General features: G+C 46.7%; 1 protein-coding gene and 1 long non-coding RNA gene across 4 annotated transcripts in view; one reads left to right on the top strand and one right to left on the bottom strand.

Moving 5' to 3' along the window:
* The window catches only part of Igf2r (insulin like growth factor 2 receptor), a 97,060-nt gene extending 95,348 nt beyond the window's left edge, over window positions 1-1,712 (bottom strand). The window contains exon 1 of the mRNA XM_059272840.1: window positions 1,561-1,712. Within this exon, the coding sequence (XP_059128823.1) occupies window positions 1,561-1,712 (152 nt within the window). The remainder of the gene's footprint in view (window positions 1-1,560) is intronic.
* Window positions 1-19,600, top strand: part of LOC131918650 (uncharacterized) — a 43,925-nt gene extending 24,325 nt beyond the window's left edge. Inside the window, exons 1-5 of one of the 3 annotated variants that reach the window (XR_009381040.1) lie at window positions 4,364-6,029; window positions 6,999-7,170; window positions 11,260-11,354; window positions 12,668-12,799; window positions 19,138-19,600. This is a non-coding gene — a long non-coding RNA (uncharacterized LOC131918650). Of the gene's footprint in view, window positions 1-4,363; window positions 6,030-6,998; window positions 7,171-11,259; window positions 11,355-12,667; window positions 12,833-19,137 lie in introns of those variants that run through there. The other 2 variants (XR_009381039.1, XR_009381041.1) reach the window with 2 other exon arrangements.
* Window positions 19,601-27,703: the final 8,103 nt, after the last annotated feature.

Genomic DNA, 27,703 nt, shown 5'->3' with positions numbered 1-27,703 from the left:
AATGCACACAGAATAAAGTAAAAATAATTTTTAATTTTTTTTTTTTAAAGAAATGAATTCTCCTATAGCCAAGGAGTGGTCTGGAGACGGGGACCCAAGTTCAATTCTCTGCACCCAGACAAGCCACTCACAACAACCTGTAACTCCAGCTCCAAAGGATCTGAGATCCTGTTCCGGCCTCTGCATGGCAGATACATCTCTCTCTTTCTCTCCTTCTTTAAAAATAATAGTGTAAAAATAGAATCCTAAGGAAAGGCTGTAGGTCAGTGGTAGATTACTTGCTTAGCATGCCTGACCCAGGTTCGATCCTCAGTACCACCCTCCTCAAAAGAAACAAATTCCAATTAACTAGTAAGACCACATCCACAGCACTAGCCCAGCTGTGTTAATTCTTAGTCACAGCAGTCCTTAATCCAAAATTTCCTGTTCTAAATGCCCCCCTATTGTCTAAGGGGCAACCTTCCTCCACATTATGAAGTTACAGGGACAGCAATTTCTCTTCGGGCAGCTAATTGGTCTATAAACCGCAGTGCAGCAGGCGCTCCCTCCAAATACTCTCCAAAATGGGAAAAAGAAGTCTGGTCTGAAGTCTGGTCTGCCTCATTCGCTCTACATTAATGATTCCTACAAGTTGTGAACTCCAGGTGAGAACGAAACTCTCTGATACAAGGGGGAAAGAGAAGCCTGTAACTAACATCAGAAACTTGAAGTTTGGCTCAGAAATATCTGACTCGCTTATGAAAGTCAAGGGTAAAAGCTGGCTTCAAGATTTTCAGCCCGCTTCCTTCTTAGCCAAGTTTTAAAAACAAGAAAAGGTTTGACTTCCCATCACCCTAAAGAGTACAAAGGAGGCCCTTCCCTAACTCCTGGTATTGGAAGTTCCCTAGGCCCACAAGTCTGTGTCCAACACCAACAAACTTCAAGGAGACTGGAGATTATACAACCTTGATTCCCAGAGCAGAAGACTACTAGAATAATCCACTCTGGAGACAATGACATCATGTGAGCGAGCAACCAGACAGGAAGCTGACTGGGAGAACTGAAGGGTAAAGTCTTGAAAGCCAACACAGATGACCACCCCTCAACCCCCATCAAAAGAAGAAAAAGCATCACCCACTGACAAAGAGCGACTTTAAATAAGGAAAAAGGAGAACTGCCATAGACGGGATCTATCTGAAATCACCACAACCCAACTCCAAAGCCATCGCGTGGGCTCGCGCTCCCTGGAGAGTCTGCACACTGGAGGGGACATCTCCGAAGCCCCGCGGCTGGAACTTCAATGAAAACGTGCGTGCAGTGGGACAAAAGCCCAGCCGCAGCTCTGCTCCCTGCAACTTCCGAGGGGGGAACACCCGGCCGCGGGAGTCGCACAAAGCCGCCCGACTTATGACAGCCACAAGTGGCCGGGCACGGGGCTCCGTGGGTTAGCGCCACAGCGGCGGGTCCCCGCGCGTCGCCCTGCGGCGCCGCAGCCGCCACGCGGGCAACTTTCCCGCGGGGGCGGGGAGGGGCGGGCGTCTGCGTGTCCCCCGGCCCGCGCCCGCCACGCGGGACACCCACCTGCACAGAGCGGCCAAGTCCGGGGCCGGGGCCTGGGCCTGCGCGGAGGCCGGGGCCACCACGAGCAGCAGCAGCAGCAGCACCGGCAGCGGCGGCGGCAGGAGCGCGACGCGCGGCCCGGAGGGCACGGGTCCCGGCTGAACGGCCCGCATCGCTCGTGGCGTGGGGCTCACGGCGGCTGGCCGTTCCAGGCCGCGTCTGGGACACGGTCGCGCCGCAAGAGCGGAGGCGAAGCTGCAAGCAGAGCGGGAGAGCGAGAGTGAAGCCTAGGGGGAGTGCGGCGAGGAGGCGCTCCGCGGTCGCGGCCGTCACGTGAACGGAGACGTCCCGCCCCTGCCCCGCCTCCTTCCACGTGACGTCCTTATTCAGGTAATCTCCGCCCAGCCCCGGGTCACGTGAGCTCCGCACCCGCGCGGGACAGGAAGTGTTGCGGGCCGGGCGCGAGCGCCAGGTACCTACTCAAGGCCTGGACGGCGTAAGGGGTGTCGCCTCAGAGCCCAGACCTCAGTTTCCCCGTCTAGCACCCTGGTTGCGTCGGCGCGTAGGCGCTTCCTAACTATCCCTTCTTCATTCTGGACCAGTACGGTGGCCGAGATGGAGTTAGGTGGCAAGGCCCAGGTTGCTGCTTAGTATTGCAAGTCGATGCGAGGTAACCGGTCAATTTTTCTAGCATCCTGCACGGGAGTTTCCGGCTCACAAGAGCTCTGTGGAAATGTGATTTCCCAAGCAGGGCTCTCTGCATCAAGTTAGGCGACAGTGATGGATCAGTATGCCGTGTACAGTAAACCGAAGGGTAACAAGTGACACTCAAAACTTAGAGACTGCTTCACTATGTGACTCAGGCAGGACTGGAATTCAGATCCTTCTACTTAAGCCTCCTGAGTGCTGGGTTTGCAAGCGTGTACCACCAGTTCAGTCTATAAAGGTTTATTATTATGTTCAGATAAATCTGCCCATATTATGTACACCAGTGACCTAGTGAAAGTAAAATATTTAAATGTGGGGCTTAGGAAATGGCTCAGACTGTGAAGCGTTGCATTAGAATGAGGGCCTGAGCTCCAGCCCCAGCACCCGTACGATAAAGTCTGTGGCTGAATGCAAACACACATAACCTCGGTGGAGAGACAGAGACAGACAAAGGGATCCCTGGAGTTTGCTGGCCAGCCAGTCTTGCTGAATCTGGCAGGGTCCAGGTACAGACTGTCCTGATAAGATGGGAAGGCAGACAGAACATGGGAGCATGCAAACATACACACAGAAAATAAGATAAATCTGCTGGCTGTGGTGGCATATGCCTTTAATCCCAACAGTTCGAAGGCAAGCATATCTCTGTAAGATCAAGACTAGCCACGGCTACATAGTGAGACCCTGTCTCCAAAGGGAAAAAAAAAAAAAAAAAGATAAGCTATACCGTATGGCCCAGAGCTCTCCAGACGTCTACTGTGATTATCAAGAAGTGGCCCCTGGGTGGAAAGACTTTCTGGCTGTGACATATCACCTGCATTGACCACCTGGTTGATCAGCTGATCTACCTAACTAGGCAGATATTCCCCTTTCCTTCTCCACTCCATGTGCATCCCTCCTGGAGCTACCTGCGGATGGAAGAGAATGACTTGCCCCTGACCAAGGAGGACCGATCTTGAGTCAAGGGTAGAGGCGTAGGTGCACTGCCCGCTAGAAGCTGAAGTTCGGGGTTTGGATCTCCAGTGTTACAACTGATGCAAGCCAGGGTGATCACTGAAAATGTTAAAAGTTACTGTGGGCCAGAATGTGTGCTTCCTCTCAAAGTATCACTCCAAAGTACATTTTCTTTGGATAGCTAATGGAGCACCCCAAAAAGGCTGTGGTGATGAAGGCTTGCTCCACAGGTGATGACACTACTAAGAGGTGACTGGGTCATGAAGACTGTAACCTAATCAATGGAGTAATCTTGCCTTACCACAGTTTCAGTGTTCTCGTAGACCATCTCAGATTAAAAATATTAAATTGAGCCGGGCGGTGGTGGCGCACACCTTTAATCCCAGCACTTGGGAGGCAGAGCCAGGCGGATCTCTGTGAGTTCGAAGCCAGCCTAGGCTACCAAGTGAGTTCCAGGAAAGGCGCAAAGCTACACAGAGAAACCCTGTCTCGAAAAAAACAACAACAACAAAAATTAAATTGACAGTTCCAGAATTAATAATTCATCAGATTTCAATAACATTAATATATTGTTATAGTTGTTTTAGTTTATGGGTATGTTGTGCTCTTATTGTACCTGTTTTATAAAATAAACTTGGGGGCTGGAGAGGTGGCTAGTGGTTAAGAGCACCTGCTCTTGCAGAGGACCCAGGTTCAGTTCCCAGTACCCATAGCAGGTGGTTCACAATCAAGTCTTTTTTTTCTGGTGGGGTGCGTGGGAGCACGTGTTCTGAGAAAAGGTTTCTCTGTATAACAGTCTTAGCTGTCCTGGAACTTGCTCTGTAGACCAGGCTGGCCTCGAACTCACATAGATCTCCTCCCTCTTCCTCCCGAGTGCTGGGATTAAAGGTTTGCACCACCATGCCTAGCCCAAACCTAAACATTGTTTTAAAAAAAGACAGAAACAAGCTGGGCGGTGGTGGCACACGCCTTTAATCCCAGTACTCGGGGAGGGAGAGACAGGTGGATCTCTGTGAGTTCAAGGCCAGCCTGGGCTACCAAGTGAGTTCCAGGAAAGGCGCAAAGCTACACAGAGAAACCCTGTCTTGAAAAAAACTAAAAAAAAAAAAAAAAAAAAAAAAGAAACATTATTTTAAGCCCAATTTTGGTAGCACACACTTGTAATTCCAGCACTCCAAGAGGCTGGGGAAGTAGAATCAAAAAAAGTTCAAGGCCAGTCTGGAATACATACCAAGACCCTGTCTAAAAACTCCAGATGTGAGTCCAGAAATGATTCTGGGCTAGAGACTGAACCCGGGGCCTAGTACACACTAAGTACACAAACTTTCATTGACTTCAACTGCTAGATTCTCATGTAATCCAGATTCACCTGGAACTCAACTGTGGAGCCATGCATAGCTTTGGCCTTGAAATCTTTTTCCTATTTTCACCTTCCATGTGCTAGGATTACAGGTGCCATCACTCCTGGCTCCAGGAAATTCTTACACAGGAAAATTTTAAAACAGCTGTCCTAAATTAAAGGAGACTGAAGATGCAGGACAATAAAAGTCAGTTCAGCATCCTTACTTGGAGCCTAGAACCAAAATGGAAACATTTTAGTACTATTTGTTGGGCATAGTAATCCCAGCTCTGGTGCAAGCAGGAGAATCAGACATTCAAGGTCATCCTTGGCTACATAGCAAGTTCCAGGCCAGCTTGGGCTATATGAAACCCAATATCAAAAAAAAAAAAGTAAGACAAAAATCATTAGAAATGTCAGGCGTGATGATACATGCCTTTAATCCCAACACTTGGGAGGCAGAGGCAGGCAGATTTGAGTTTGAGGTTAGCCTAGTCTACAGAGTGAATTCCAGAACAGGATAGACAGGGCTACCTAGAGAAAGCCTGTCTCAAAACCAAAAAAGAAAAATGCTGTCACAGAGAAGTCCGGAAGAGGTTAGCACACAAAACCCTCTTTTGTGGGTTGAATTATGTCCCCTACTAGCTACTAGAGCCTAAGTCTTCTACTGCTCGGAGTGTGTGTGTATTTGAAAGTAGGGCATTGTGTTGGATTATCCGAGATAATGTCTTAGAATAGGCTGGGCTCTTCAGGAAATCTGGCCAATGTTTTGTAAGAAGTGGGGAAGAGACAGACACAGTGAGAACAAACTGAAGATGACACTCGGGAGGGGTGATGCCTCAGGTCACTGGTCACCCAAGAAACTCAGAGAACAGCCTGGGACCAATATCTCCTGAACCTTCAGAGAGCCAGGGCCAGCCAGCACCTTCATTTTGGACTTCTGGCCTCCCAAACCAGAAAATAAATGTCTTGTTAAATCTCCCCTCCCCCAATGGCTCTCTGCTGTTACAGCCCTAGGACACACATAGTCGCTCCAGCTCACAAACAGGCAGGCTCAGAATCCAGGTGACCCAACCACTGTATCATTATGCTGGCTCAATCTTTTTGTCCCTGCCATTTTGGCCTGACGCTAGAAACACAGCTCAAATGGCAGATCACCCCAGTTTCATGTGGGGGGCAGTAGCAGGGGCAGACAAAGCTAACAGTTGCCCCCGTGGAACACTATAGCCCCAAGCCGTCAAGCTGACTGTCCAGAAGACCCTGAATCTCAAGCAGAAGCTTAAAGAAAATTCCAGAACACTGAGGAGGAAGTTGATTCTGCCAAGATTCTCAAAGCACTTTTCCATTCCATTGTCATTCCTTGCCTATGGTGATAAGTGAACCATTTCTTCAAAACATTTGAGGGCAGATGGCATAGTTCAATGGTACAAAACTTGCCTAGCATGTATAAGACTCTGGGTTCAATACCCAGCTTTGTTGTGAAAATTATATGGTAGGTAATATTTCATCAATGTTAGTGTCTGGGGTGAGATATTAGTATTTTGCTGTGCTGAAGAGTGGCCATGTTCTTAGGTGATGATTGGCAACTTTTGAATGCTTTAGAAAACACACATAAACAGAAAGCAGATCTTAAGAAATGCTTAGAGTTCAATGTAGGAGAAACTTATTGGTGACCTTGTACTGTCATGTTGCCTTTTCTGAAGGTTTGACTTTTTATTTTTTCAAATGAGAAGTTGTGAAGAAGAAAAAATCTTAGTGCAGAAGAGATAGCTTTGGAGATGAGCCCAGGAGAGCAGGTTGAAAATATAGAGAAAGGACATTGCAGTTGAGTGCAAAGTCACAGGGAAAAAAAAAAAAAAAAACATGAAAGACTTGTCTTTTATACAAGGCCTTTAACTTGAGAGAAGTCACATGGGAATAGAGGGAAACTATTTTTGGCCAAAAACAGTGCTAAATCCTGATCTTATAAAACATAATCCTTTCCTCAAGCCGATCAGGTTCAGACGATAGTCCATTTAATATAAATTTGGGGGGAAATGTATTCTAGCTGTTCCTAGAGGCTCTAGCTCTTTAATAGAGTGCATTTAATTAGCCATAAAGTGCAAACACTGGCAGATGACAGTGATCCATATTGAAGGCTCTGATACCATCACTGCAGATGACAGTGATCCAGTGCCATGGATCCTTTCATTCTCTTCACTTAACTTCGGTTGGTGTGAGGCTTGAAGAAGCTGACCACCTGGCCAAGGCTGTACAGTCGGAAAATGACGGTTTTCTGCAACTCACCAATTTCATCTTCCGAGAGAGACCCGAAGCTCTTTTGCTGGGTCTGTGGACACACCTTTAATTCTAATCTGAGTTTTGCCTCTAATCTAGAGGCCTAGTCTCTTTAATCCCAGCACTCAGAAGGCAGAGGCAGTCGGTCTCTGAGAGCTCAAGGCCAACCTGGTCTACATTCCAGGTTAGCCAGGGCAACAAAGTCAGAACCTGCCATAAGAAGAAAAGAAAAGGAAAAAGAAAAAGAAACTTGTGAGAGACTCAGAGCAAAGAGAGAAATGGCCACTGGGATGAAGAGCCATCTTGTTGCAGGATTGACTGAAAGCTGCTTCATTAAAAGGATCAGGATTAGCAAGGTATGGTGGGCATTCTTATAATCTGAGTCCCAGTACACCCAGGGTGGAGGCAGGAAGATTGCCTTGAGTTCAAGATCACCTTGTGCTACACAGTGAATTCCAGACAAGACTAGACTACAGCATAAAACCCAGCTCAAGCCGGGCGGTGGTGGCGCACGCCTTTAATCCCAGCACTCGGGAGGCAGAGCCAGGCGGATCTCTGTGAGTTCGAGGCCAGCCTGGTCTCCAAAGCGAGTTCCAGGAAAGGCGCAAAGCTACACAGAGAAACCCTGTCTCGAAAGAAAAAAAAAAAAAAAAAAACCAGCTCAAAACAATAAACAGGTGTGGTAGCCTACACCTCTAACCTCGGGAGGGAGGCGGGAGCCAGAGCAGCAGAAGTTCAAAATTATCCTTGGGTACACAGTGAGTTTGAAGCCAGCCTGGGCTACATGAGACCCTGTCTTTGAGAACAAAAAACAAACTTGCTGGGTGTGCTGGCGCACGCCTTTAATAATCCCAGCACACGAGAGGCAGAGGCAGGCGGCTACACAGTGAGATACTGTCAAAAAAAAAAGTATAAGATTCCTTTAAGTGTTTGTGTGTGTATGTGCACGCATGTGCGTGCGCACAAATATGCCATGGCATACACATAGAGGTCAAAGAACAACTCTCAGGAGTCAGTTCTCTCCCTCCACTGTGGGTTCCTCAGATCAAATTCAAGTTATCGGGCTTTCAGAACAAGTGGTCTTACTGGCTTATGCCTGTTGTCAGCCCAAAACTATCAGAATTAATATGAGAAATGGAAGCCAGGTGTGCTGACTGTTTTATGTCAACTTGACACAAGCTAGAGTTAGCTGAAAGGAGGGACCCCAACTGAGGAAATGCCTCCGTAAGAGCTGGCTGCTGGGCATTTTCTCATTAGTGATTGATGTGGGAGGGCCCAGCTTATTGTGGGTGGTGCCATCCCTGGGCAGGTGGTGCCTGAGCAAGCTATGTGGAGCAAGCCAGTAAGCAGCACCCCTCCATGACCTCTGCATCAGCCCCTGCCTCCAAGTTCCTGCCCTGTTTGAGTTCCTGTCCTGACTTCCTCCAATGATGAACAGTGATATGGAGGTGTAAACCATAGAAACCCTTTCCTCCCCAGCTTGCTTTTTGGTCATGGTGTTCTGTTTCATCACAGCAATAAAAATTCTGACCTAAGTCACCAGACATGATGGCTCACACTTGCAACACCAACATTTGGAAAGCTGAGGCAGGAGGATTTCATCAGGTTCCCATGCTAACCTGAACTACATAGTACTAGGCCACCCAAGGATACAAAGTGAGACCCTTTCTCAAAGGATGAAAATGTGAGAATAAAGAGTCAGCAGCCTTTTCTTCTCCAACAGCATCTATTTCCTACTTGGTAAACCTCTGGCTAGGACCAGAATCTTGGTCTGTAGCATGGAGCGGAGAGGAGAATGGGCAGGCACAGCTTGCTGCCTTCCTGCAGAACCCTTGTCCCCTTTGCAAAGGGCACCTCCAGATAGACAGTGTGTGGTCCTTGCTTCACAGCCATGCATACAACCAGAGCCAAGGTTGCTGCCCCATCCTGACAGTGTGACTTGGTAGCAGTGATCTGGGGCCTTCTGTCAATTTTTTTTTCTCCAATAGGATAAGATACAAGAGAGTGTGTTATATATACTAAAGAACTTTCTTGATCAGACTGGCCTGTGAGCATGTCCCTGTGGGCGTTTTCTTGATTGCTAGTTGAATGTAGGCAGTACCATCCCCAAGGAGATGGCCTGCAGTACGCAAGACAAAGGAGGGAGCCAGTAAACAGTGTTCAACCCTGGTTTCTGCTCCAGGCTCCTGGCCTTGAGTTCCTGCCCTGATTTCCCTCAATGAAGGACTGTGACCTGGAAGTGTAAGACAAACCCTTTCTCGCCAGATTGTTTTGGGTCATAGTTTATCACAGTAACAAAACCAGAACTAGAACACCAGCCAACCAAGTGGTAACAAAATGGAAAACATCAAAGTCCTGGCCCACAATGCTGACCACTTCCCTCAAACCTTGGAACCTCGGAACCTCAGACCAATAAGCAATTTTTGCCATGCAGGAGAATCAGTACATTTGCTGAAGCCACATGTGCCGGTAATCAGCTGCCAATACACCCCTCATGGCAGATAGTAAACTTGCTTTTAGTTTACCTAAAGGAAGATGATGTTAAGCTTTCTAGCTTTCCAAGGGCATCGGACTTGATGCTACACAGTGGCTGTTGTGTGACTTTTCCTGACAAGATGTGAACAAATTTCTACTCACCCCAGGTAGTGCACTGAGGGACAAACCAAAGAAATTACCTGAGTGCAGCTTGGAGAGCCAGTGACTTAACAGTGGTGTTACCTACAGAACCTGCGTCACCAAGCACACTCCACCATGAAAGCTGCATCCCTGGATCTTCCTGAAAAACACACAGGCAGCCCCACTGGACAACCCTCTCCCTGAGTCTGTTTACTGCTTGGAGGACCCTGGGGTGGGGGCCTTATGAACCTTGCACGGACCAGAGCTCCCTGGATCTTAGGAGGCCCCATCCTTCCTCCAGGAGGGAGTTTGTCAATGGAAGGAAATAGCTAACAACAGCGTCTACTGCAACCACGGACCGGCTCCAGCACAGTTGATACAAGGCGCTTCTGTTCCATGTTAGGCTAAACTACAGCTTCCTGTGAGATCTGAGCCCCTTCTACACTGTCCATTTCTGGGCCACCTCTCTGCACTGTGTCAGGGGACCCACATAAAGTTTCTCTGTATCTTCATACATACTCCCCTACTAGTTCCTTTCGTAATGATTTATTTATTTTTATTTTATGTACACTGGTGTTTTGCCTGCACGTATATCTGTGTGAAGGTGTCAGATCCCCTGAAACTGGAGTCACAGACAGTTGTGAGTTGCTATGTGGGTGCTGGGAATTGAACCTGGGTCCTTTGGAAGAGCAGCCAGTGCTCTTAAGCATTGAGCCGTCTCTCTAGCCCTCTTCTGTTAATAATTCCGTCTTTGGGGACTTTAAATTTCAAATGAAACACGACTTTAGTTCAGTTTTCTACTCGGGTTTCAGTTAGGTTGTAGGGTAGAAAATTCTCATTCAAGCTCTGATGTTTAAGGAGACAGTTGGCATCTTCTTCATATCTGAAAATGTACTATGTAAATAGTTAATAATTTGCTATTAAACTTTCCTCAGCCAGGGATAGTGGCACATGCCTTTATCCCAGCACTTGGGAGGCAGAGGCAGGCAGGTCTCTGTGAGTTTGAGGCCAGCCTGGTCCACAGAGTGAGTTCCAGGACAGGCTCCAAAGCTACACAGGGAAGTCCTGTCTCGAAAAATGAAACAAAACAACACAGAGGCAGGTGGATCTCTGTGAGTTCGAGGCCAGCCTGGGCTACAGAGAGAGTTTCAGGAAAGGTGCAAAGCTACACAGAGAAACCCTGTCTCAAAAAACCAAAAACAAAACAAAACAAAAAAAAAAAAACAAAAACTATTGATTTTTAGGCCAGGCAGTGGTGGCACATGCCTGTAATCTTAGCACTTGGGAGGCAGAGGCAGGTGGATCTCTGTGAGTTTGAGGCCAGCCTGGTCTACAGAGCTAGTCCAGGACAGGCTCCAAAACTACAGAGAAACCCTGTCTTGAAAAAAAAAAAAAAATACCTTTCCTCAGGAAGTTTTCGTATACCCTTTACCTAGCTTCCCCCAATGGTACCAACTCACATAATTACATCATAACCACAGTTTGGAGCATAGATAGTAATAATATCTACAGATCTTTTTCAAATTCCCCACCCAGTGTTTGTGTGTGTGTGTGTGTGTGTGTGTGTGTGTGTGTGTGTGTGTGTGTGTGTTTCTGACTCCTGGACTCCCAGAACTTGGGAGACTTAGGCAAGAAGATCAAGAGTTTATTCAAGGCCATCCTTGACTATATAGTGAATTTGAGGCCAGCAGGGATATCTGAGACTCTGTCCCAAACAAAGCAAAACAAAAAACAGCTGAAACCCCTCAAGGTTCCCTTTATGACCACTTCCCCCATCTCCTGCCACATCTCTAACCTCTGCTTACCACTATCTGCTTTCCATATCTAAGGCTCGGTTTTCTGAAAACCATTATGCAGGATGAGCAGCGCATACACGCAGTCCCAGCTACTCAGGAGTGGAAGATGAGGGGAATCGCTCGATCCCGTAAGTTTGAGATGAACCTGAGCAACACATAGTGAGATTCTGTAGAAATACATATGTACCAGTAGAATCATAGCATTTTCAATATGCCTTTCTAGACTTGCTTTTCCCACTCAGGAGAATTAAGATTCACACAAGTTTTCACAGGTATCAGTAACTCGTTCTCTTTTATTGCTGAGCAGGTGTTCCATGGTGTGGATACACTGTGGTTTATTCATCATCTTCTCTCTTGCCATTACAAATAAAGCTCTGTGAATATTTACGTGCAAGTTTTTGTAGGTGCATAAGATTTCATTGACCTGGGGCACCCAAGAATCACATGGTACACAAATTTTTTATTTACTTATTTGTTTGTTTATTTTTGAGAGAACACCTTTGAGTAGCCAAGGCTAAGCTGCAACTTACTGTGTAGCCCAAGATAGCCTCAAACCCATGATCCTCCTGTTTTGACCTCAGGCTAGGACTACAGGTATGCATGCCCACATCTGAAATGAGTGTTGTTTTATAAGAAATTGCAATTTTTTTTATTTATGCCTTTCATTGTGGTGCAATCCTATAAACCCAGCACTCAGGAGGTAGAAATAGGAGAATCAGAAGTTCAAGGTCATCCTTAGCTATATAGCCTGTTTAAGGCTAGCCTAAAGTACCTGAGACCCTGTCTCAAACCACTTCCCACAAAAGAAATTGCGAATCTGCATGGTGGTATATGCCTTTAATCCAACCGCTTGAGAGGAGAGGCAGGTGGATCTCTGTGATTCAAGGCCAAGAGGCCAGCCTGGTCTACAGAGTGAGTGCCAGGACAGCCAGGGCTATGTAGAGAGACCCTGTCTCAGAAAAGAGAAAATTAATTGTAAATCTATAATCAAATACATGTAAATTAAGACCTTATATATCTAATACACTGTTATCCCTGTACAAATGGAAAAAATAAGTTTTAACACTTCTAGACCAATAAAATTATGGTACAATATCAAATCAACATGGTAAACTGGGAGACTTTTTTCCGAAGTTGACAGTGTAGCTATAGTTTCTAGAAAAAAAATGTTTCTCAGAGTAGCAGTTCTGACATTTGTCCTAAGGAGCAGTGTATGACATATTCAGTTTTTCACATCCTTATCAGTACTGGGCATGTTTTTTGTTTGTTTTGTGTTTTTGTGGTTCCTCAGTTTGTAAAACTCCCCATCGTGGAACCCAGGAGCTCCCAAGGGCAGATCTGGAGAAGATACCTCCTGAGAAAACTTGCTCACAAACTTTAGCAAGAGTTAGATGATGTATTAGACCTCCATACTGACCACCACCATCTCCTTTATTTACAGCAAAAATCGTGGGCGTCGAGAGAAGCCCGTGGGGCTCCCTGAGCGACCACAAGCTGAAGACCTAAGGGCATTGTTTCTGTGCTTGCAGGGTGGCAAAGACAGGAAGCCACGCCCCCCTGAGAAACTCAACAGGTCTGAGACAGAGGAGGGAACAAGATTGTGCCAGGCAGGTCGCTTGAATAATTACCCACTGGGAAGGCAGGGAGACAGCCACCTATAATTCTAACTCTTTCTGCAGGAAGCAGAAGGATTCCCAAAGGAAGTGTTTTTATCTGGAGGAGAAAGACTGGAAACTTAATCTTTAAAACTTCATGAATAAGGGAAAGGGAGATGACTTGGTAGGTAAACACACTAGCCACCAAGCCTGACAAATGTTGGTAGTGTATGTGTGTGTGCGCATACTGGGTACAGACAAGAGTTGGGGCACGGTAGAGTGTTTAGGAACTTGGAGGGGTTTTGTTTGTTTGTTTGTTTGCTTTTTGGTTTGGTTTTGTTTTTTCAAGACAGTTTCTCTGTGTAGTTTTGGTGCCTGTCCTGGATCTCCCTCTGTAGACCAGGCTGGCCTCGAACTCACAGAGATCCGCCTGGCTCTGCCTCCCGAGTGCTGGGATTAAAGGCATGCACCACCACCGCCAGACAGGAACTTGGAGTTTTGTTAAAGGAAGTGAAACCCTGGAGACTTAGAGTCAAGTCACCACATAATCCCATTTTCACTGTAAGTAGATCACAGTGGCTTTGAGGTCTCTTCTCTCCGCCGACTAGCTCACTTGTTCTCGGGTGCTTTTTTCCTAGAGTCTTGTCCCCTAACCAGATGTTATATATAAGTTCCACTGACCTTCAAGTGATACTGAGGTTCCAAGCCCCATGATGTCAGAAGGTGACTGTATCAGTTGCTTGCTGTGGCTGTTACACATATTCTGACCAAAAGCAGCTTGACAGGGGAAGGGCTTATTAAAGTAAAGCTCATGTAAGTCACACACTCGATCTCTGAGGGAAGTTGACAGCAACCTGGAGGCAGGAACTAAAGCAGAAGCTGTGGAGGAACGCTGCTTACTGGCTTGCTCCCCAGGGCTTGTTCAGCCTGCTTTTTTGGTTGTTCTTTTTGTTGTTGTTGTTTATTTGTTTGTTTTGGTGGCTTTTTTTGGTTTTTTGTTTTTGTTTTTGGTTTTGTTTTTTTTTTTTTTTTTTGAGACAGGGTTTCTCTGTGTAGCCCTGGCTGTCCTGGAATTCACTCTGTAGACCAGGCTGGTCTTGAACTCAGAGATTTGCCTGCCTCTGCCTCCCAAGTGCTGGGACTAAAGGAGTGCATGAATAAAACTCAGGACCACTTGCCCAGGAGTGGTGGGCTGGACCCTCCCACATCAATTCATAATAAAGAAAAATATCCCACATACATGCTAAAAGGTCAATCTGATGGAGATATTTTAATTGAGGTTCCCTTTTACTAGATGATTTTAGCTTGTATTAAGTTGACAAGTAATAATAATAATAATTCTTTAAAAACTAACCAGCAGCCAGGCGGTGGTGGCACATGCCTTTAATCCCAGCACTTGGGAGGCAGAGGCAGGTGGATCTCTGTGAGTTTAAGGCCAACCTGGTCTACAGAGTGAGTCCCAGGAAAGGCTCAAAGCTACACAGAGAAACCTTGTCTAAAGAAAAAAAAAATCACAGGAAAAAAAAAAGTAACCAGCACTGTGACCTTATTTGGAAACGTTCACTAGCATGAAAAAAGATCCAAACTCAGTTCAAAGTATGGCTGGGTTTGGCACCCCCTATCTGTGAACCCAGCACTGAGGAGGCTGAGGCAGGGAGATTAGAGTTTGGAACCAGCCTGGGCTAAATAGCCAGACCCTATCTTTAAAAACAAATAAACAGGGGCTGGGGAGATGTCTTAGTAGGTAAGAGTCCTTGTTGTGAAAGCAACAGGACCCAAGTTCAAGTCCCCAACATGCATGTAAAAGCCTGATACAACCACATGTGCCTATAACCTAAGTGTTGGGAGATAGAGAACAGAGGATCTTGGGAGCTTGATGGCCGTCCAGCATAGGAAAAATGGGAGGCTTCAGATATTTGCACACGTACACACACCCAAACAGAGAGAGAGAGTTAGACAGACAGACAGAGACAGAGATAGGTGTATATTTTATCTCAATTATTTATTGAGGAAACTACTAGATCTCCTCCTCTGACCTCTGTGTGGTCTATGAGCATATACTCATGGGCATACACACACACACACACACACACACACACACACACACACAAATTAAAAACAAAATTGGAAGTCACACCTAATCTCAACACTTAGGAGGCAGAAGCAGATGGAATACAGGCCAGCCTGGTCTACATCATGAGATCCTGTCTCAAAAGAATTTTTTGGAAGTGTGGTTAATACTGAATATATATTGTTTTAATACTATCAAAATAAATATGGGTCAACATTTCGTCTATATGAAAATGTTATATGTGTGTGTCAGTGTCTTAAATGTAGTAGCCCTGGCTGGTCTAGAACTCTCTACAGACCATGCTGGCCTCAAACTTGGAGTTATCTTCCTGCCTCTGCCAGGATTACAGACGTGTACCACCAGATAAAGTCATTTTTTCTATCTCTCTTTTTATCCCACTGGTTATTGAAATGTTCTGACGGTCCAGTTGGTGTTTGTATCTTTTGAAAATTGGGTGTCAGTACCTACCTGCCCCAGTCACTAATTTAAACAGTGATGTCCTACCTCTGGGCCATGCTCTTAGAACCAGGCACATGTAAGCCTGCGTGTATGAAATGAGGAAGAACATTAGTGGAGTCTGTGGGTCATGGTAGACATCTTTTCCTTTTCCCTTACCCTCTCTCAGCCTCGCTGCTTTTTAGATTCATTTATTTTATTTTATGTGTTTGAGTGTTTTACCTGCATGTATAATTGTACACCATGTACATGCCTGGTGCTTAAGAAGCCCAGAAGGCATCAGATCCCCTGAAACTGGCATAGTTATGGATGGTTGTGAGCTGCCCTGTGGTTACTGGGAACTGAACCTGGGTCCTCTGCAAGAGCAACATGTGCTCTTAACCACTGTAACCACCGAGCCATCTCTCCAGCCCCCTTTCATACTCACACGAGTCTTTTTCTCCTGGATGTCTGGATATTTTGCCTGCATGTATGTCTCTGTACTGTATGCATGACTGGTGCCCGAAGAGGCCTGAAGATGCCCCTGGAATTTGAGCTACAGCTGCCATGTGGGTGCTGGAAATAGAACCCTGGCTCTCCAGAGGAGCAGCAAGTACTCCTATCTACTGAGCCGTCTCTCCAGCCCCTGAAGTAGTTGTTTCTAAGTGCTGGATCAGTTGTTGCCGCCATTTTTTCCCCACAAGTTTAAGTCAGCAGTATTCTATTTGTTAGGCACTATCGGTAGACATGGCAAAAAATGCCAGCTCAGTCAAAGAAAGTCTCCTGGCAGACCTGGGGACAGTGAGTATCTGGGCTCCCGTCTCTGCCCTGGCAGATCTGGGGTTGGGGTATCTGGACTCCCTTCTCTGCTTCCTATCAGTCCTTTGACTTTGGACTGGTTGTTTAACTTAATTCCTTTGCTTCATCCAGAGCAAAGGCCAGCAAACTCATCAAAGGGTTGGTCAGACCATAAATTGTTTAGGCTGTATGGGGCGTACCGTTTTTTGTCATCCTCAGCTCTGCCCCTGTGGCATGAGAGCTGCCATCAGCAATGTGTGAGCATATGTGCGTGGCTGTGGGCCAAGAAAACTTCACTTTTGAAAACAGCCAGCCTGCCAGATACAGTCCCATGTCTGTAGCTTGCCAACCTCAGATCAGATGACGCCCTCCACCCCCACGGAAGAATGTGGAGGACATTATGGTTGACTGTTCAATGTCTGTCACACTCAAGCTGATAGCCTAAGCCAAATGAAGATGTTCCAACCCTTGAGCACACTTAAGCCTGTGTGTGAGAGATGTGGAGAGAGGATTATCTTCTGGGAAGATAGAATTCGAGCTGCCATGGGAAGCTGACCTCTCCCATGACAGGCATGGGCAAGAAGCTGACAGAGCTAGAAGGGACTGGCACTTCCATCCGCCTTGGGATGCTTTGATCACAGGACTAGCAGAGGGGAATCTCCCTGGACCTCTTTTAATGTGAGCTAGAGAGCCTTCACCGTCTCTCCATTAACTCGGAATTGGGTCATCTGTTGTTTCCGCTAACAGCATCCCTGGTGGAAACCACGTTGGAAGAGTAGTTATGAGATCCGATGGGAAAGTGTGTGACTGTGGCATGCTAATTAAAAAGCCTGCCACTGAAATAATCAGCAGGCACCTCACCACTGAGGCCATACGCACGTGCCTCTAACACACATATCCCATTGAAATGGAAGCCTTTCATCTCTCTTCCATAATTTTTCTTTAATTGCAAATTCTTGGTTCTCTTTGCTTGAAATTCCCAAGCCACATGAGAAATAACGTAGTGGGAAGAAAACAATGATTATTACCGTGAGGAAACAGCGTTGACCTAAAGGCCACCACAGGACTTTTTCCTCCTCTCTCCCTCTCCCCTCCCTCCCCCACCCCCAGATTGGCCTCTAGCTCACAGAGAGTCTCAGATCTCTGCCTCCTGCACTCTGGGGTTACAGGCATGAACCACTGCATCCAAGTCTGACTATCAGATTTCTGCTTCTGAATAGTCCAGCATAATGTCAGCTCTTTTAAGGAGTTTTTTTCGCTGGATGCCATTGTGGATGACATCATGGCAAAAGTGTGTAAGATCTGGCCAGACAGGAAGCCTGGGAGGGAGACAGGCCCAGGCATGTACCTTTATAATTACACTCTCTCAAGAGCCAAGCAGAGTATCATGAACCCTACACAAATTCCTTCCTTGAGCACCGGCCCCCATGGTAATATATAGATCCCACCACATCTTAAAAGTCACCACACTAGCTCCAGGCTCCAGATTTTGTGAATTGTCACTCATGATGGTGTGGGCTTGGTGCTGTAGCTGTCTTTGAGTCATTTCTACTCTTGCAAGAACCCCAATAAAACTTTGTTTCACCAAAAAAAAAAAAAAAAAAAAAATCACCACACTAAAGACCAAACTCCCACCATGTGAGACCTTCAGGAACAAATCAGATCCAAACCACAAGAGACTGAGGTTGCTTATTGACCCAAAAAGGTTAGGTAAGCCAGGACTGGTGGCAGTTGCCTATAACCACGCTCCTTGCAAGGCTGAGGTAGGAGAATGGTTTCAGGTTTGAAGCCAGGCCGGGCTACATAGCAAGTACCAAGCTAACTGGGACTAGAACCCTGTCTTACTTTTCTTTAAAGGAAAAAAAAAAAAAACAATAAAATGTGCTAAGTATAAAATCAAAATACATAGCCCCACCCCAGAGGTTTAGCAGGGGGAAAAAAGTGTTGTTTTTTTTCCCCCCATTTCTTTTAAATCTTTCCATAATGACCTAGATCTATGGTGCTTTAAAATTTGAAGCAAGGAAATAAATCCAGCATAATATGTCATAACTTGCATTGCTTATAACTATGTTGGACAGGTCCTATAACCAGGGATGAAAAACAAATCACAACTCCAATTCAGTTTGTCAAACTCTTCAAGGTAACAGCAACCTGGGTGCATGGGTGGTTGACAGTCAAGGATACATGCCAGGGATCGTGACCTTTTCCATGACGTTTCCCACAAGTTTGAACCACTCCTGTGAGGATGTAGAATAAGGAGGTGGAGGGGTCTGCAGTTGTATCCAGGACCATGAGACTTCAAAGGCATTTCAGAAAGCTCATCTCAGAGCAGAAACTCTGAGGAGTGGGGAGCCTGCCAGCCCAGCTTGGTTACAGAGCCCTGTCAGCTGCAGAACTCAGTTCAAGGGTTGGGCAGGGTGTGGGAACCTATAGAGGCAGCTTTGACCCTTGAGCAGTGACAAGCCATCCAGCCAGTGAGCCTGCAGAAAGAGCTGGGGTCAGGGCACAGGACTCAGGCCACCTGTCTTGGTCCCTAGAGGAGGGTGGTGCCAAGCTCCAGTTCACCCATGTCTGATTAACAACAGAATTAACCAGTGGAATCCTACTTTCTGACTCACAATTTCTTCTTTTCCACAAGCTCACTCTCTCCCTTCAAGCCCAGCGCGGAATGCTTCTCCTCCATCTTACCCGTGTAAGCCCAAGGCACTCATTTCCATCACTTGTCACCCACACTGGCCACACAAGGGTCAGCAAGTTCAAATAAATCACCGGGCACCTGACTGCTGTGCAGGAGAACAGGGTCTCTAACCAGGGTGCAAAAATAAACCTTTCCTCCTCTGGATTGATTTAACCCTGGTACTTTTCCACAACTTGACAGCACAACTTGGTGTTAACCTTGTGTTCTGAGAATCTGGGGACTTGTTTAACCAATGTGAACAGAAATTTGCTCCTTTTTTGTATTGTTCACGACCTCACCTTTGGATTTCTTTCTTTCTTCTTTTTTTTTTTTAGAGTCTCCACCTTAGACTACTAGCAATAGTGGAGAGGGTGCCTGAACTGGCCTACTCCGGTAATCAGACTGGTGAATACCCTAACTAATCATAGAGCCTTCGTGCAGTAACTGATGGAAGCAGATGCAGAGATCCACAGCCAAGCACCAGGCCGAGCTCCAGGAGTCCAGCTGAAGAGGGAGAAGAGGGATTGTATGAGCAAAGTGGGGGAGGGGCCCAAGATCATGATGGGGAACCCTACAGAGACAACCAAACCAAGCTAGTGGGAACTCGTGAACTGGACCAACAGCTGTGGAACCTCCACGGGACTGGACTAGGCCCTCTGCATAAGCCAGACAGTTGTGTAGCTTGACCTGCTTAAGGGGCCCCTGGCAGTGGGATCAAGATCTGTCTCTGGTGCATATGTGGGCCTTTTGGAGCCCACTGCCTATGGTGGAACACCTCACATGGCCTTGAGGCGGGGGGGGGGGGGGGGGGGGGAGGGGGGGCTTGGACCTGCCTCAACGGAATGTACCAGGCTTTGCTGACTCTCCATGGGAGGCCTTGCCTTGGAGGAGGTGGGAATGGGGGGTGGGTTGGGGGGAAAAGCTGGGGGGCAGGAGGAGGGAGGACAGGGAGATCTGTGGTTGGTATGTAAAATGAATAGAAAATTTCTTAAAAAAGAATAATTTTTTTTAAAAAATAGAGTCTCAAGTAGCTCAAACTGGCCTCAAACTCACTATGTAGTAAGAATAACCTTGAACTTCTGATCCTCCTGTCTCTACCTTCCAAGTGCTGACATTATAGCATGTACACCGTTCTTGGTGTGTATGGTACTGGGAGCAAACCCAGAACCTTGTGCATGCCCAGTTAGCGCTCTACCAATGGAGCTTCATCCATAACCCTTATAATGCATTCTTCTGGTGAGTCTAGGTGAGTCAGGCCTGTCTGCAGTCCTCCTAAAATCATGTTAAAGAAGCAAGGGTAGAGGGTTTTCACCAGGACAGACCTACAGACACTTTCATGGGAAAACGATGTTCTATTTAATTTTTTAAAAGAACTATTTCTTACATAGATACGTGTGTGTGTGTGTGTGTGTGTGTGTGTGTGTGTGTGTGTGTGAGCCTATGTGAGTTTATGTGCACCACCTTCATGCAGGTGCCCGTGGAGACTAGAAGACCAGGGCTTCAGACCCCCTGGAACTGGAGTTGCAGGCCACTGAGAGCCACTAACCTGGGTGCTGGGAACCTAATGGAAGCTCTCTGGAAGAGCAGTGAGTGCTCTTAACTGCTAGGCTGTCTCTCCATCCCCAGGATTTTTCTTTCATCTCTACGTATGTAGCACAAAATGGTCCCTGCAAGCACCTAATTGCCTCTTTCTGCACCTGGGAGCTGCGCTTTGCCGTCAAGCAATTCTGTCCTAGGGCTGGTGAGACACTCCAGTGTAAGCACCCAGCCGTCCTTCAGATTTCCTGTTTCCCAAGAGCATGCGGTAGGGGCAATGGTTACAGCTCCCGCAGGGCTGGGGCAGGGAAGCTGATGACCCCTGTGTCCTGAGTCTTTTCTGTCCACAGATTCCATGCAGATGGTGAGGTTGTTCCCATAGCAGATCTGCCACCAAAGGGACAGGAAATCTTGGCAGGAGACACTTGAGCGCCAGGGAAGAGTCTCCTAGTGACCTTGGCCTCCAGCCAACCATTCCCCCTACTGAATAAGGAAGGCATCTTAAGCAGACTCTGTCAAGATTGATGGGACTCAGGCCTTCCCAGCATTGGAACTTAGGGTGAAAGAAAGAAAGCAGACACATCTTATCAACTGGAACAAACCGGCTTTGATGCCGTTTAATCATTGACAAGAGAGTCCCCCTTCCTGGAGCCTCATAGTCACACAGGAGACCAGCTAATCCGGGTGTGTTTACTGAAGGCATTCGATTTCTCTGGCAAGATGCTATCAAGTTAACTAAGATTTCCATGGAATGAACAGTGCTTGACAGATGAAAAACAGAAGCAAGAAGACCCTAAAGTATGGGGAAGACTCATAGGGCTGGCATGTAGTTAATCACTTGCACAAATATGTAGAACTGGTCCCAGTGAGGCCCAGAAGCAGTGGATGAAGTCCCTGATTTAGAGGTGTCTATTGAACAGTGGGGTCCACACAGGCAGAGCAATGGATGAAGTCCCTGATTTAGAGGTGTCTCTACAACAGTGGGGTCCACACAGGCAGAGCAATGGATGAAGTCCCTGATTTAGAGGTGTCTCTACAACAGTGGGGTCCACACAGGCAGAGCAATGGATGAAGTCCCTGATTTAGAGGTGTCTATTGAACAGTGGGGTCCACACAGGCAGAGCAATGGATGAAGTCCCTGATTTAGAGGAGTCTATAGAACAGTGGGGTCCACACAGGCAGAGCAATGGATGAAGTCCCTGATTTAGAGGTGTCTCTACAACAGTGGGGTCCACACAGGCAGAGCAATGGATGAAGTCCCTGATTTAGAGGAGTCTATAGAACAGTGGGGTCCACACAGGCAGAGCAATGGATGAAGTCCCTGATTTAGAGGTGTCTCTACAACAGTGGGGTCCACACAGGCAGAGCAATGGATGAAGTCCCTGATTTAGAGGTGTCTATTGAACTGTGGGGTCCACACAGGCAGAGCAATGGATGAAGTCCCTGATTTAGAGGAGTCTATAGAACAGTGGGGTCCACACAGGCAGAGCAATGGATGAAGTCCCTGATTTAGAGGTGTCTATTGAACTGTGGGGTCCACACAGGCAGAGCAAAGTAGCGTCAGGACAGCCACTGTTGGTCTTGGCCTCCAGACCAGCCCACCTACAGCCGCTAGGGAGTTTGGCCCACTTAGAGCTGGGGGTGTGGCTCAGGTGGCAGACTGTTTTCCTAGTGTTCATGGAACCCAGGGCTCGAACCCCAGGACTGTGTAAACCGGCTGTGGTAGCGTGTACCTGTAATCCCAGCAGCTGTAAGTATCCCAGGCTGGCTTCAAACTCCCTAATGGAGTTGAGAATGGCCTTGAACTCTCGATCTTCCTGATTCTATTTCCTAAGTGCTGGGATCCCAAGCATGTGCCACCATAGTTGGGTACAAGAAGCTAAGGTGTTCTCAAGTGGGCTGTCCTGGTCAAGACACTTCCTGATGGAAAGCCTCATCTCAGAGTTCACCCTCAGGCTACAATAACCCTGAGGCAGCAGCATCTCCAGGGGCCTGTTGTTGCCTCTGCGTTTTTCTCTTTCCCTTGTGTATCCTGGACTCTGTCACGGATCTCCAGTTTGATGTCACCTCTCACTCAGACCTCTGCTCTACTGGGATGTTTTTCTGGAGTCCATAGTTAAATTTTCAGATTCCCAAGGACAGACAAACAGGGCCTGATGGGGCTGAGGGCCCAGTTCATACAGAGCAAACTCATGCTCTTTTTCAGAAGCCCGCCTTTCCTGTATTCACTTTCAGTCAACGTTTCACCACATTTATATTTATTTATCTTTGTGTGTGTGTGTGTATGTGTGTGTGTATATGTGTATATGTGTGTGTATGTGTGTGCTTATGTGTGTGTGTATGTTTATGTGTGTGTATGTATGTGTGTGTATGTGTGTCTGTGTATGTGTGTGTTTATGTGTGTGTATGTGTGTGTGTATGTGTGTCTGTGTGTGTGTGTGTTTGTGTGTGTGTATGTATGTGTGTGTATGTGTGTCTGTGTATGTGTGTGTTTATGTGTGTGTGTGTATGTGTATGTGTGTATTTATGTGTGTGTATGTATGTGTGTGTATGTGTGTGTTTATGTGTGTATGTGTGTGTGTATTTGTGTATATGTGTGTATGTGTGTGTGTGTTTATGTGTGTGTGTGTTTGTGTGTATGTGTGTTTGTGTATGTGTGTATGTGTGTGTTTATGTGTGTGTATGTGTGTGTGTTTGTATGTGTGTATGTGTGTATGTGTGTGTGTGTGTGTGTGTGTGTGTAGAACACTGACAATGCTATGGGATGCAGGAATAAAACTCCATGGCTACTGCTCTCACTATGTCATCATAATATCTTCCTTTCCATCTGTGTCTTAAATTACACACGCTGAGTTTTACAAATAAACTATGTTAACAGGGACAGTGGCCCCTAATCAAAAGCTTCTGTGCCAACCCAGAGGTGTTCTGCCGCAGGACCCTCCTATGTGAGACTTAGTTTTGTTTCTATGACAGGGTCTCATGTACTCTAGGCTAGCCTCCAACTCACTATGTGCACAGACTGGCCTTGAACTTCTGACCCTCCTGCCTCTACCTCTGGAGTCTGGGGTTTCAAGCAAGTACCACCATGCCCCTGTTTTCAAAGGAGGCTGTGGTGATTCCCTAGAACCCAATGCTGTATTCCTCGGTATCGCCCTATTTCCAAAGTATCTCAATGTCATTCCGTTTATTCAGATCTCTTTATGTAGCATACACATGCTTTTGGTCTTGCAATTTAGATTTTTTTTTTTTTTTTTTTGGTTTTTCGAGACAGGGTTTCTCTGTGTAGCTTTGTGCCTTTCCTGGAACTCACTCTGTAGCCCATGTTGGCCTCAAACTCACAGAGATCCGCCTGCCTCTGCCTCCCAAGTGCTGGGATTAAAGGTGTGCGCCACCACTGCCAGGCTAGATTTTTTTTTTTTTGAGGCCAGTGTCATTATCTAGCCAGGGCTGGCCTCAAACTCATGATGCTCCTATCTCCACCTTCCTATTGCTGGGGTTATAGGAGTGTGCCAGGCCACCATAGTAGGTGTAACTGTGTGTACAAATTGTCCTTATTTCAGCTTTGTTTAAACTCACTGAGAGCAGGGATTGTATTTTCTTTTCTCTGGAAGCCTAACATTGCTACACATAGCAAACAGACAGTTATTGAACATTTGAGGTCATCACGCACACAGCACCAAGACTGATCTTTGTGGTTTTGAGACAAGGTCGTGCTATGTAGCCCAGGCTAGCCTTAAACCATGAGTCTCTTGCCTCCATCTCCAAGTGCTGGGGTTATAAGTGTGCAGCCTCATTCACAGCTTTAAGATTGACCTAAGAGGCTGGAGAGATGGCTCAGTTGTTAAGGGCTCTGGCTGCTCTTCAAGAGGACCTGGGTTCGATACCCAGCATCTGCATGGCAGCTCCCAACTGTGTGTAACTCCGATCCCAGGGAATTTGATGCCCTCTCCTGGCCTCCACTGGCAACACACACACACACACACACACACACACACACACACACACACACACACACACACGGTACATACAGGCAGGCAAAACACCCATGCAAATAAAAGAAAAACATATGTACTAAAAAATTGATCCTAGTATAACTTGCTGTTTGTTTGTTTTGATTTTTTAGAGACAGGGTTTCTCTGTGTAGCTTTGGCTGTCCTGGAATTCACTATGTAGAACAGACTAGCCTTGAACTTGGAGATCTGCATGCCTCTGCCTCTCAGGCGCCAGGACTAAAGGTGTGCACCACCACCACTGGGCTTGTTTGTTTGTTTGTTTTGAAACAGAGTCTCACTTATGGAGACCAGGCTGGCCTCAAACAAGCCTCCGTCTCCTGAGTGCTGGGATTATTGTAGCATGAATCTTAGCAGATCTTATTAAAACAAATCTCGAGCCAGGTATTGGGGTGAATGCTGGAAGATCAGAGAAGGAGAACAAGCCACAGCTACCTCACCTCACCAGCTCCTCAGCTGATCCTGTTTCCTCAGACTGGAAGCCTCTGAGTCCTTATCCAAATGAATCTCAGCTGAACTGCTGCTCAAAAGCCTGAAAGCTTAACCAGCCAAAATGCTTCTAGTTTCTGGTTCTCATGCCTTATATACCTTTCTGCTTTCTACCACCACTCCCTGGGATTAAAGGCGTGAGTCACCATGCTTGGCTGTATCCTTGAACACATGGATTTCTGCCTCTGGAATGCTAGGATTAAAGGCGTGTGCTACCACTGCCTATACTCTATGTTTAATATTGTGGCTATTCTGTCTCTGACCCCAGATAAGTTTATTAGTGTACACAATATTTTGGGGAACACAATACCACCACAGATTATGGGTATGTGCTGCCACATTCTGCTATAAATTGCTATTTGAATAATCTCTTCATAGAGTACAATGGTTATTAGTAAAGAATCCTGAATGTTTGTTCTTTTCACAAAAAGAAGTGACTATACAGGTTCCAGTCCAAACAAACAAACAAACAAATAATAAATATCCTGATAATGTGATTACCACAAGATGGCAGGATAATATCACAGTTCAACCTTATTGTAGGCTCTTCCTAGACATCACAGGCTACTCAATAGACATTCTCAGAGATAGTCTCACTCCACAGCCAGTGTGGCCTTGAACTTGTAGTCCTGGGGTTAATGACATGTGTCACCATTGCCGGATGGAAGTGCTTTTTGGAAGAATGTGTGTAACACGAATCTTAAAAGGTCTTATAATAAAAAACCCAGAGCCAGACATCAGGGTGAAAGCTGAAAGATCAGAGAAGCAGAACAAGCCAGCCACTAGCTTACATCTACGAAATCCTCAGCCTCAAGAGAGCAAGTTCCTGTTTCCTCACGCCTTATATACCTTTCTGTGTCCTGCCATATTACTTCCTGGGACTAAAGGCCTGTGTCACCACTGCCTGGTTCTGTTTCTCTCTTGTAGCCCAGGCTGGCCTGGCCCACGCCTTTAATCCCAGCACTCGGGAGGCAGAGATCCGTCTGGATCTCTGTGAGTTCGAGGCCAGCCTGGACTACAGAATGAGTTCCATGAAAGGCACGAAGCTACACAGAGAAACCCTGTCTGGGAAGGGGGGAAGGTGTGTGCCCCCACTGCCTGACCTCTGTGTCTAATTCAGTGGCTGGCTCTGTCCTCTGATCCCTAGGTAAGCTTTATTGGGGTACACAATGTATCACCACAAATGTGTGTTGTAAAGGGCCAAACTCACTCCCTTTCTACTTCCTCCCATCACTGACAGATGCCCAAGGAGAGGCCTCTCTCAGAATGGGAGCTGCAATGAGGAGGATGGACCTAAGGACCTGTCCTCTCCAGACCTTCTTTTCAAGAGAAAGGACCACCAGGGCAAGTGCCTCCTTTCCTGAGGAACAATAGACAAGCAGTGTCCCAACTCTCCATGATGGCGTCATTCAGTGGAGACTCTGTGCTCTCACTCTAAAATTTAATCTTTCCACAGATTAAATCTCACACATTTAATCTTTCCAATGACCCTGTGACCTGAGCAACTTATTGTTTGAGACAGGGCCTCACTTTGTAGACCAAGCTGGCCCTCAGCTCTTCAAGTAGCCCAGGCTATGTTAATATTCTAATTCCTGCTGTTTTCAGAGTGGCAGTGGTTAGCCAGGTTGCTATCTAGGATATCTTCAGAGCTCACATTGCTGTACAGAAAACACAAATTTGTGCCTAAGAAGAACACAAGGTCACACAAGGTTGACCCAACCAACCATGAGCCATGTGGATGGGCAACCAAGAGACAGCCATGAATGCTGAAAGCTGAGGAGCTCTGTCCCCAGCAAGGACAGGATGTCAATTAGCACGAAGTTCATAGGACTACTGCCCCACCAAGACTCTAGCTAGATAAAGCCTTCTCATTTTAGAAGCTACCCCGAAGAAAGGTGCCAAGGAGAATAACTGGCTTCTACTCTCCAGTAGGTTGAGGCTTAAAATAGAAATTGAATTCAGTACCATAAAAGAAAAGGGGGAAATGGCCTTGGGAAATGGCTCGGTCCATTAAGTGCCTTGTACAAACCAAAGGACCTGAGTTCAATTCCCCAGGACCCACACATAAAACAAAGCAAGGCATGAGATCATGTGCTCATAATGGCAGCAATAAGAAGGTGAAACAGGAGATTCTCTGAGGTTCCCCAGCCTTTTAGATCAGCCTTTGGCCTCCACAAGTACACATACACACACACACACACACACACACACACACACACACACACACACACACACAAGAAAAGAAAAAAATTCCTTGCATATCCAACTTGGGAGAATGAAACTATCCTGAGAATGACTCTTAACATTTGGGAGGACAGTGGCAGGTTTAAAGCCCATCTGGGCTACACAGTGTGAGTTCTAGGCAAGCAAGGATTGATAACAAGACCCTCATCACAAAACAAGAGAGGCAGAGAAGCAGAGAGAGAGAGACAGAGACAATATGTGGACCTGCCCTGTAGATGCAGATGCCGGGGTTCATAATCTCCCCAAACCAAGCCCATACATGCAGGGCCCAAGGACTTGTGACTGCTGAGCACATGCTAGCCCTAGTGTTGATACTGCAGGGCTCGGACCACACTTGTGCAATAGGAAATCAGCCTGCCAGGAAGCCCTGGAGGCTGAAGACGGTTTGTGGATCCCCTACGGAGAGGAGAAGCAGCACAGCTAAGAGACTGGCAAGCCTCTGGACATGCCGCCTGCACTCTGCTGTGTGACACACCCTCACTATCTCGCTGACCTGACCCCTCTGCAGAAGGCTTAGAGGCAGAAACCCCTCCTGCTGCTGCAGCCCCCTTTGGTCTGCAGCTTTTGGCGTCATCTTATCTTGTTTTGAGAAAAGGAATTTTGTAATAAAAATTTCTTAGCG

Source organism: Peromyscus eremicus, chromosome 8b, assembly GCF_949786415.1.
Source record: "Peromyscus eremicus chromosome 8b, PerEre_H2_v1, whole genome shotgun sequence".
NCBI classification, from domain to species: Eukaryota; Metazoa; Chordata; class Mammalia; order Rodentia; family Cricetidae; genus Peromyscus; species Peromyscus eremicus.
The sequence above is the reverse complement of the archived record's forward strand: the minus strand, read 5'-3'. Positions and strand labels throughout refer to the sequence as shown.